Genomic DNA, 11,965 nt, shown 5'->3' with positions numbered 1-11,965 from the left:
TTGTCACAGATGTAATATTTTATTCAATACACTTATTTTATATTTAAGTTTAAAACAATATCTACGAACGAATTTCAACTTCATCATTATCTTGGCGCACCAGCACTAAAAGTAACTCACACAACTGTGATGAACAAAAATGCACAGTAAATTCTTCTGGCTTGAGTTAAAATCTCATCTAAAGATTATATTTCAATTTAATACGTGAAATCCCCCGCGCAAGCAGTTATGAACAAACTCTTCAATGGATTGGGTTGGGGATTTCAGTGTTGACCTACTAACTGTAGGCCGAGTGTTCACTGCTGGTTGCTCACATATACAAATTGTACATTAGTACCAAGCATTCTTATAAAATATATCTACTTCGACATTGTTAATTTGCCAGAGTACATCAAATTCCAAATATGGCATGTAAATTTATTAAAAAAATATTACAAACAATATAAAAAACCAATTTAGCTTAAAACAATAATCATTTAATTATTTTCTTTTCATTTATAATTTTTTAAATTAAATTCGAATACGCAACACAACCGTCCATGCATTAGTCTTGTGATCTCAATTTTGCAATTCCGTAGTATACAGACTTGTCTTATCACATATAGGAAAATATATAAAACTACTAACAGTAGACTTGGAAGAACCGGCTATCTACAAAATATTGTGACATGTTACTAACAAACTACATTAAAACGTTTATTAATATCTAACCCCCGTCTCTGTTACGAGTGAAGATAATGTAAATGGCAGAAAAGGGTGGGCGAACACCCTTCAAACAGCATGTGGAATAATTTCATTTTTTTTTCTATTACGCTTTATTACCGGAAAGTATATCACATTGTATATTAATAAAAAAAAAATTATGTATTTAAAAATAATACTTATCGAACTACATTAGTGTTTATATACATGATTGTGTATAAAGGTAAATAGTTTAGTGGAGCGGCATCGGTCCGCCGGTGTAAAGCGGTGCTTAGCCCGAGGATGTCGCGTGGAGTGGCGAGGGGCGCGGGTCGTCGCGATCTACTTCCATTGACCCAATTCCTAGCTGCTTGTGTGCCCCAAATTACTGACCCGAACGCAGCCTTTTTGACACTCTCGTCAGCTAAATTGCCGGACTCACCTAAATGAAACTTTATACAGTAAGATAAATGCTAAATTAAATGTATGCAATGCATACCAGAGCGAAAGCTCGAATAATATTTACAAATCAGTTCTGTAAATGCCTTATGTTAATTCAATAGGTTTTGTTACTTAAATATAGCTCCATGATCGTTAATGACGCTTCCTTAATTACTAGTCCATTACGGTAAATGTGATACATTTATTTACGAATTCATTACACGATAATTCATTATTTGTAAAATAATCGTACATGCCTGAGACTGTCGCCATCCCCCCGCTTTACGTCACACCTCCCCGCACCCTCTGGGGTCTATCAGAAATCATTAGCTACACAATAATGTACCTAACAGCTATGACGTCAACGGGTTAGCGTGATAAGGTACCCTGGACGCTATATATAGATAATTTACATAATATCTAACAATACTTAACCGTAAAACCTAATTAATGATCAATATTCGTGTGATTGTTTATTATCACGTTTGCACATGTCTATGGCCAGCACTGCTATATTAGAGAATTGCAGGCATTCATCCTTAATGCTATTAAATTAATGGGCTCGACAAATACACTGGAATGAGTTCATCAACCAAAGGCGGAACAAAAATAATCACACACCACAAATTTGATCTAGCGGTAGGTCGCGCCCTATACTGTATATTATGATCTTACATTCCAATATTGCGTGTAATGTGATGTCACTTCAAACTTTTAATAACTAAGATTTCAATAGAAATAGCGACGAACCTAGTACTTTAAATGTTTATAACTAATGTAGAAAAAATATGTCAGGCACGTCTATGATTTTGTGAGCGTGACGTCAGCGAAATAAGTTTTTGTAAGAGTTCGATATTTACATCGTAATATATGAAATTGTATTCATATAATAATTTTTATATTCGATATGCAATACTGACTAATCGATACTGAGATTTGATTTATCGATAAACATACAATACATACAAGAATCAATAATTGCACATACCAATGTACGTAATCATTTTTTTTTTAACTACTATAATCTAGTTCCACATCGTTATTTCATTAATTTATAACCACTGTTCATAACATTTTGGGATCACAAGGGAAATTAACAGTTATAGTTTATTTATTACGATTGCAAATCGTGAGTATGGCGGAAGCTTTGTTGATGTCTCCGTTGGCCTTGTCGAGCTCCGCACAGCAGTCTTCGAGTGTGACGTCACCTACCAGTATTCTCACGCGCATCAGCTTGATAGCGAAATGAACATTCCAATCGCTTAGCTCCAGGGCTTCTAAACACTCTTCGGGCGTTACCTGGTGGAATAATTTACGGCCATCATTAAACTTGACCAAATTACTTCTACATTACAGAAAAATATTTTTTTTTTCTGGCACGTCAAAACAACTACACAACACCAGGGCCCTTATTCTGTATGATAGTGTTAACGCGTAACGCGGCCGTGTCATGTTATCTTCGAGAAATGTGCGTGAAATGGTATTCTGTAAGCCAAATTTCTATAGTCCTAAACATGATGCGTTGTGTTACGTGCTTGTTACGCACTGTTTAAATAACGCGCGGGATAGAGAATAAGGCCCCTGATGTTATTTATTTACTGTTGCCTATACCTGTTGTATATTTAAGCATGCGAAGGTCAGAAAACACACTAAAAAAATACGAATTACTACATTTTGACGCAACGGTTACAGCGTAGTCCAAATATTTTTTGTCGACCACGTTCCTGAACCGGCATGCTGGATCACATTTATTATATCGTAGAAATTTCTCAAAAAATTTGAGGAAATTAAATATTTTTTATATATCCAAATCAAACCGTCTCATCGTAGCTTCTTACAACCCAAGAAGTAAAAGATGCGTCAATCTGTATGTTGTTATTAATGGGAGACTACTGCCGGATACGCAATAATCTGACTCAGTGCTGAGTCATATAGTGTATCTAGTTTTAGAGTCGGTTGCCACTAAGAGATCTTTTTTATATCGTGTTTTTACAAGCAAATGACCAGACGACGTACTGCGTGTTTGTAGCGCGTTGTCGACACTTAATATAACAGGCGCCATCCATAATTTACGTCACACGTTAAGGGAGTCAAATGACAGTAAGTGACAGCGAAGGAGGGTGGACGGGGGTGGGGTCAGGTCATGTTTCCTGACTTTTTTTATTGCCTAGCAGACAAACGAGCGAGCAGTCCGCCTGATGTTAAACAAAATCCGCCGGCCATGGACTAAAGCAATGCCAGAGGCACAGCCAAGCCGTTGCCTACCGAACATTTATGTGGCAAAATCTGCAGTATAAAAATAAAAAAAAATTGTAAACAAAAAACTTAAACATACCTATATATTCTGTGTCTGACTATACATATAAGGTGTGTATAAAAAAGAAAAACCTGTGACGTCACACCGAGGGAGGATCCAAGAGTGATCTCATGTAAATAAATCATGAAAATCGTGTGACGTAATTTAGGGATTGCACGTAACGTGCAATTCTATAAAAATACCAGTGCGTTTTTTAAGTAATGAAACACGTACACTGACTTCCTGTTTAAATACTTTTCTCATGATCCTGACTTCGTCTGACTCGACGCCGCGCTGCCGCCCGCACGGCTTTTGATCGGCGAACTCCAGTAAATCCTCTACTGAAACGTGATCTGTGCAGTCTGAAAAAATACTTGTTGGTTTATGTCTGAATCATATTAAATGTAAGTGTTTGCCAAAATATATATTTAAATGTTTTAACATCCTACCAATCCTATTAATATTACAAATGCAAAAGTTTGAGGATGAATATATGGATGTATTTTTGTTCCTTTTTCACGAAAAAACTACTGAACAGATTTGGATGAAACTTTACAGAAATATTAGTATACAAAGCCGAATAATACAAAGCCTACAATTTATAATTATTTTGTGTAATTTAGTCATAATATAACGATACATATCAAGTAAAGTGTACGCTACCTAAACCGTTGGAGTTAGACAAAGATGATGTACCGTAGAATTGTTTGACTTAAATAGTTCTAAATAAAAGTCCGCGACAGCAAATATCTGAAAATTAACCCGGAAAACTCCTTCACGCGGGCAAAGCCGCGAGCAAAAGCTAGTATGTTATAAGTTAGCATAGTACGGAATTAGATTAGACTTATATTCTGGGTAAGGATTTATTCTAGCAGAATCTGATGAATGAATACATGTAACGAACCGAAAACTATTCGCTTGACTCTGGGAATAAAGACGTGTGTATCTACAAATTACATTAAATTTAGTTTAATTTAAAACAATATAGTATATGCATCTTAGATACATAGATCATGACAAATATTGCGTATAGTTTTGATTAACTTTATATTCAATATTAAAATGCTAGATTTTTTTAAGATAATGATTGTTAGTTCAGTCGTAGTTAAATGAATATTTTATAAAAAATACAAACATGCCGTCTATTTATGCGCGTTTTAATTACTAGGCTACTCATTTAATAATATATTAATGATATTCAGTACATGACATATCCATTTATTATACTAATAATATTATTAGTAAACTGCCTCGGTGATGTAGTAGTATTATTGTATGAATGCAGTTCTGAGGTCTCCCTACTAATTCTTTTCCCGGCCCGGGGATCGAACCCTCTCAGGTTCTTGAAGTAATATTTGGTTTTTATACTCAGAGTCAGCTCGGAGTATGGAATTTGTATCCGATAAGGCGATAGGCTCGGCCCCTATCATATCATGGGACGGAATAGACCTTGCGGACAGTGGTAGTAGTTGCGCCTCTGTCCTTCGCGGATAAAAGCCGTTACTGTGTGTATATGTAATATTACCAGAGTTTACGCCCTAGGCACACGACGGCGAAAAAATCCGCGACACAATTTTAGAAACGCGTTGTTAGTAATGACCTATTTATATTTACTTAGCAAAGATTATATTTTCAGTCTGTTATATTTGCATTATTCGCACTATGATGACTTTTTTTGCGGTTGAAGTGATTTTATCTCTACCGCTTAACTTTCAAGAAGGTCGATTGAACCACGGAAAACTAAATACATTGAAAGGAGTATGTCACAGTTTGACTATTTTTTTAATGTGTTTATTATACCTCTGGAAACAATTCCATTGAGCCCTACTTTCAAATATTTTTTTAAAAAAATAGTTTTACTAAGTAAACCAGTGTTGCCAAATTCAGCCATTCACATATACACATAATATTATGATCCCTTCATTATGGTGAGCCAAAATCAGTAGTTGCGATAAAACTTATGACACAAAATTATTTGTATGAAATTCAACTCTATTACCAATTTAATACAGTATTCATAATAATATATTAAAAAGGACCAAAATTTCTTACGACCTATTACTTCGGAATGAAATATTTATTTCGATTCTATTAATTTCTCATTCCCCACGCTAGATGGCAATTTTCATATATTGTTCTTGTAGTAACTCTGTGCGTGTTCTGTTAATACATACAGAGTTATTGTTATATTCAATTTATTTAATAACACACGGTGTGTACGAAAGGCCGGTAATAGTGTGGAATCCATACAATACCTTTACCTTATCAATGGGGCTGTGTTATTACCTTATTACTTAAATAACAAACAAAATTACGGAATGTACTAACAAAATTATATAAAATATATAAGCACCGGAAATATTGATGGAACGGTTTTCAATCTACACAAAACTGAAAAGTTTGTTTGTTTGAACGCGCTAATCTCAGGAATTACCAGGTCGATTTGAATTTGAATGCCTAGGAGTATATTACTGGTTCAAATAAACTACATATAGTTTATAGCATACCTTTAACCAAACTCCCTTCAATTATATACTGTATGTCGTCATCTTCATCACTGTCTTCCCGTCTGACACTGCGCAGGTCGATCTCTATCGGCTCCATATATGGATTGAAGGGGTTGGCAGAGCTCGATCCTGGCTGCGAGAAGGGATTGGTGACGCTACTGCCCGCGCCATCACACACATCATCACCGTTACGCTGACGATTGTATTCTATTTGCACTTGACAGACTACAGGCGTGAAGGCGTTCTGATATATGATTTGTCTAGAACTCGGCCCGGCTTGAGGCTCTTTGATGTCATTTGGTAGTCGAAGTGGGTATTTCCGAATATGACGCCGTTTGTCAACTAATTTCGGTTTCGTCGTCCGCGGGGGTAGAGGTAGCTCGTTTATGACCTGAAATAGCAAGACATAATATTTAGCATAGGTTAATAAATAGGTCACTACGAAAAATAGTAAAATTTATTGCTACCAAGAACTGCTAATGGAATGCTTGAACGTATATTATGGTATAGTACTCACATCTTTTTTTTCTTTTTGTTCCGCATCGCCGGCAGACAGTGGCCTTAATCTATAAGAAAAAAAAAACTTTTAGTACTTTTCATATACAAAAGTGGAATATACGTGTTGTTTGTTGAATCTCTGGTCTTCTTTCAAGTAACATACACCTAACGCAGAAACGTTTTAGCGGCCGGTATTTGTTTCGTTACTTAGCGCCTATCATTGTCCTTTAAGTTAAATTTCCGCAGCCCTCAATACTTGAGACATTGAACGCGTTTAATAATAAAAAGCAACTATCGAGATATCCTGAAAGCGCCATCTATCAATAGGCGAAGGTACTAAGTGTATGTTGCGATAATATGTCTAAATTGTTTATGCCATTTGCTAGTGATCATTCAATGTCTACAGTATAACATTCTAGTTGGTGGAGATATATTAGTATGTAGAGAATATTACATTTTCGAAAATAATAAAGTCCTAGCTGATACCGTAAAGTGACGAGATGTTTTATAACATTTAGTGCGCTAGTTGTCATTTACTGTATGTTAAAAGAGAGTATTCAACGTCAAATGTCATGTGATATCTAAATATCTTCGGTAAGATGTTTATCTCAACTGAACAGCCCGGATAACAACCACCGTACACAATGTGTAAAAGCCGCCATATTATTTTATATTATATATAAATGTATACATATAATATTTGTTTGTAATTGGTTATGAATCTTACACTAAACTATTGTGTATGTTGTATATTTTTATAACCCAGGAATTAATTAGCGAGAGATGATCATCTCTCGTCCATCGACGCTCAAAGTGGACTCCACTCCACTTACCGTCAAGTGCATTGAAGGTATACTTATATAAGGTAAACTTTGCTATCTCGGACACATGAACATTGTCGAACTAATATCAATATAAATTTACCTCGTTTTACCAGCTGTTTGTTTCTGCAGCGAGTGGAATTGCGGGCGCGGGTCTGTGGGGCTGCGCGCCGGTTTCGGCATTGTGGCCGGTTTGTGGCGTGTGTTGGACTCCTTCGCGATATGGGTTATGAGAGAGGTGGTAGGAGTCGGCTCGTCGATCAGGCACATGTACGCCGCTTTACTTTCCTCTGTTATTGTCGCCTGGAATACAGTCTATATTTTATTGTGATAGAAGATATACCAGAACTATAATGTGTGCCGATGAATGCTTTTGTATTGGTAAACAGGCCGTATTGGGTTAAAGGCGACAGCCTAGTTGGGTATGGAACGGATTGCCGAGACGAATATGCGCAGGTTCAAAACACAAGGGCACACACCTCTGACTTTTCTAAAAATCATGTGTGTATTCTTTTTGAATTATCGCTTGCATTAACGGTGAAGGAAAATATCGTGAGGAAACCTTCATACCTGAGAAGTTCTCAATAGGAATTTTGAGTGTGTGAAGTCTACCAACACTAGGCCAGCGTGGTCGACTAACGCCTAATCCCTCTCAGTAATAGGGGAAGCCCATGCCCAACAGTGGGACAGTATATAATGCAGGGCTGATGATGATAATGATGGTTCAAAGGCTGAGTCGCTCCCGATTGTAAAAATAAAGCTGTCTCTATCTATACGCGTAAATCAAAAAATTAAAACTAGATAATTACCTGTATATCAGGTACTTTATTCGCTTCTTCGCTGAAGTTTCGTCGTTCTTGTTTCGCTGAAAGTAAAAATTATGCTTTTAAATACACGCTGTATACATATATACAATTAAAACATAGGGATACCACCATGAAGGTTAAGTATTCAGGCACGACTATGAATATAGTGTTTGATCCTAAATGTTTTTTATAGTTACCTGCAGCGTCCTTGTCGAGCTCTTGCAGTGTGTTGTGATGTAAATTCAGTTGTGGGAACTTGAAATGGAATTTTGACTTATCGTTTGGCGATTTTGGCTGCTTGGAGTCACCGCCCAGATCCATCATCGACCTTGCAGAACGATAAAATTGTCACATAATGTGCGCAAATCATTTTAAGCTATACATATTATGTTGCATGAAGTATTACAGCTGTATTATAAACTGATATTATCGATCAGGGTCACCAGTATAAAAAATTGCATCTATAGTAAAGCTACAGTCTAAAATAGTGTGTAATGTTTCAATTTGTTCATAATACATGGCGCGAACGTGATGGCAATAAATTCTGGTGACCCTGATTTGCTTTGCAATCATTGTAAATAATATTATTGACAATTCAATTACTATATTATTTACTATATATTATTACTAGCTTTTGCCCGCGGCTCCGCCCGCGTTACAGTTTTTCAGGCTAAAGTATTCCGTTATAAAAGTCACGCTATATATTTTCCCGGGAGCCTATGTTCTTCAAACTGTCTCCATACCAAATTTCATCTTGATATGTTGGGTAGTTTTTGAGTTTAACACGTTCAGGCAGTCAGATGCAGCGGGGGACTTTGTTTTATAATTATTTTTGTAGAACTTTTTAAGAGGAACAATCCCGTCATACATCATTGTTGCATAACTTTAACTGTTTACGCAGCGCACGCAACGGAAGCTCTCAAAACTAATAAATTCTCCCCGTTTTTGCAACATGTTTCATTACTGCTTCGCTCCTGTTGGTCATAGCTTGATGATATATAGCCTATAGCACTACACGAATAAAAAGCTATCCAACACAAAAATATTTTTTCAGTTCGAACCGGTAGTTCCTGAGATTAGCCATTACTGCTCACGCTCCTATTGGTCATAGCGTGATGATATATAGCCTATAGCACTTCACGTACAAAGGGCTATCCAACGCAAAAAGAATTTTTCAGTTTGGACCGGTAGTTCCTGAGATTAGCCATTACTGCTCCGCTCCTATTGGGTATAGCGTGATGATATATAGCCTATAGCACTCCACCAACAAAGGGCTATCCAACGCAAAAAGAATTTTTCAGTTTGGACCGGTAGTTCCTGAGATTAGCCATTACTGCTCCGCTCCTATTGGGTATAGCGTGATGATATATAGCCTATAGCACTCCACGAACAAAGGGCTATCCAACGCTAAAAGAATTTTTTAATTTGGACCAGTAGTTCCTGAGATTAGCGCGTTTAAACAAACAAACAAACAAACAAACAAACAAACTCTTCAGCTTTATATAATAGTATAGATTTTTGGAGAACTTTTTAAGAGGAACAATCCCGTCATACATCATTGTTGCATAACTTTAACTGTTTAGGCAGCGCACGCAACGGAAGCTTTCAAAACTAATAAATTTTCCCCGTTTTTGCAACATATTTCATTACTGCTTCGCTCCTATTGGTCATAGCTTGATGATATATAGCCTATAGCATTTCAAAAACAAAGTGCTATCCAACACAAAAAGAATTTTTCAGTTCGTTCTGATAGTTCCTGAGATTAGCCATTACTGCTCCGCTCCTATTGATCATAGCGTGATGATATATAGCCTATGGCACTCCACGAACAAAGGGCCATCCAACGCAAAAAGAATTTTTCAGTTTGGACCGGTAGTTCCCGAGATTAGCCATTACTGCTCCGCTCCTATTGGGTATAGCGTGATGATATATAGCCTAGAGTACTCCACGAACAAAGGGCTATCCAACGCAAAAAGAATTTTTCAATTTGGACCGGTAGTTCCTGAGATTAGTCATTACTGCTTCGCTCCTATTGGGTATAGCGTGATGATATATAGCCTATAGCACTCCACGAATAAAGGGCTATCCAACGCAAAAAGAATTTTTCAATTTGGACCGGTAGTTCCTGAGATTAGCCATTACTGCTTCGCTCCTATTAAGTATAGCGTGATGATATATAGCCTATAGCACTCCAAGAACAAAGGGCTATCCAACGCAAAAAGAATTTTTCAATTTGGATCAGTAGTTCCTGAGATTAGCCATTACTGCTCCGCTCCTATTGGGTATAGCGTGATGATATGTAGCCTATAGCACTCCACGAATAAAGGGCTATCCAACGCAAAAAGAATTTTTCAGTTTGGACCGGTAGTTCCTGAGATTAGCGCGTTCAAACAAACAAACAAACAAACAAACAAACAAACAAACAAACAAACAAACAAACAAACAAACTCTTCAGCTTTATATAATAGTATAGATTAAACATAAAAATGTTGTTACTTGGTAGTTATTTCATTTGCCAGAGCAACGGCAGTGTCCAGAGTTTTCTCATCATGCGCTGACATCGGCTTCATGGTGCCGGTGTGAGAATTTTTTTTCCTATCGCTTTTGCTGAGTGTGTGCGCCCTGAAATTAATCAAATTATAAGACATTTAAAAATAAATTATAGTAGATTTGTCAGCACATGCGGGACATGAGCGACAGTATCCAAGAACTAGGCTAACCATGTGTATCCTTTAACGACCGTTTTTAATAAACAATCCCAAGCTTAATCTTCGATCCAATCCCAAAAATGAACGAATGAAAATGAGCCGTTAGAAAGTATTTAATATTTATGTAAAAAAAAACTGTACTAATTGATACATTTTCGCGATAGTTTGAAGAATACAATTGAAATCGTTTATTAAAAACAGCGGTTCGACACGCCGACATAATTAGGGCGAGCCCCTAACAATGCAAAAAAAAAACTTTATTAGAAAATTTGATATTTACCTGATACTAGAGGCTTCAGCATTGGACGATCCCTGTAAAATAAAATTATTAATTAGTAAAGAAAAAACAACTTTCTATAATATGTCGAAATAACAAGATGTCACCCACTGAGTAATATGTAACCATTAATGTTATTGAATGCGTGGATATACTCGATCATGCTTCTTATTTCAATGTAATGTAAACCAGTAAAGCAGTATCGAAATTATGCTTACATTGACTGATGCCTAATCGACTCGACAACTTATCGATAAAATATTTTAACATCGATGACGATGAAAAAAAATATAATTAGACACGAAAGGGCTTCTTCCGTCTTCACTGCCTAATGGGTTTCTTTTTTTTTAAAAGTACGGCAAAGTAAAGCCGACAAAAACATAAAATATATTAATTGGTTAACTATACCTATTAATGTTATATATTATGGTGCTATAAAACTGGTTACTAGACCATTAAGTTCTGTTATAATAAACACAAAGTATACTATATAGTACTATGTAGTAGGTGAAATTATTTGATGACTAAAAAATATTATGAGTCAAGCAAAACTTGTGGTGATTAGTGTTAATTCGATTAATTAAAGAGATTACAAAAACATAATGCGCATGCGCAGTATTGATTGCAAAAAAATCTCACCCCACCACACCTGTGCAATTCTGCCGTTTAGTGTACTATATATAATTTTAAAACCATGTGGACTATTAGTGTGTTAATAATTAGTAACCATTTGTGTTATAATATAATAATTTTACTAACTGGTTCACTTCTCTTTGAGTCCAGATTTCGAAACATTGATTCCATTTCGTCGAGTAAACTTTGACTGAAATCCGTGTAACCCTTCTGGAAGAGAATAAATTGTAATAAAATAGATCATTTGTTATCTATTTTTCGAGATAATATGCAGCAATAGTCAACCGAAAAAAAATA

The 11,965-nt window shown here is 36.1% G+C and overlaps 1 protein-coding gene across 4 annotated transcripts in view; it reads right to left on the bottom strand.

Annotated features, from left to right (window-relative positions):
* Window positions 1-11,965, bottom strand: part of LOC115446036 (activated Cdc42 kinase-like) — a 28,404-nt gene continuing 16,439 nt past the window's right edge. For 3 of the 4 annotated variants that reach the window (XM_037443948.1, XM_037443949.1, XM_037443951.1), the window contains 10 exons: window positions 11,795-11,878; window positions 11,039-11,070; window positions 10,547-10,672; window positions 8,248-8,378; window positions 8,054-8,109; window positions 7,348-7,559; window positions 6,443-6,491; window positions 5,926-6,316; window positions 3,653-3,780; window positions 1-2,421 (listed from right to left, as the gene is read on the bottom strand). In XM_037443948.1, the coding sequence (XP_037299845.1) occupies window positions 2,230-2,421; window positions 3,653-3,780; window positions 5,926-6,316; window positions 6,443-6,491; window positions 7,348-7,559; window positions 8,054-8,109; window positions 8,248-8,378; window positions 10,547-10,672; window positions 11,039-11,070; window positions 11,795-11,878 (1,401 nt within the window). In that variant the 3' untranslated portion in view covers window positions 1-2,229. The remainder of the gene's footprint in view (window positions 2,422-3,652; window positions 3,781-5,925; window positions 6,317-6,442; window positions 6,492-7,347; window positions 7,560-8,053; window positions 8,110-8,247; window positions 8,379-10,546; window positions 10,673-11,038; window positions 11,071-11,794; window positions 11,879-11,965) is intronic. The other variant, XM_037443950.1, reaches the window with a different exon arrangement.

The sequence above is a fragment of the Manduca sexta genome, chromosome 27 (assembly GCF_014839805.1).
Source record: "Manduca sexta isolate Smith_Timp_Sample1 chromosome 27, JHU_Msex_v1.0, whole genome shotgun sequence".
NCBI lineage: Eukaryota > Metazoa > Arthropoda > Insecta > Lepidoptera > Sphingidae > Manduca > Manduca sexta.
The sequence above is the reverse complement of the archived record's forward strand: the minus strand, read 5'-3'. Positions and strand labels throughout refer to the sequence as shown.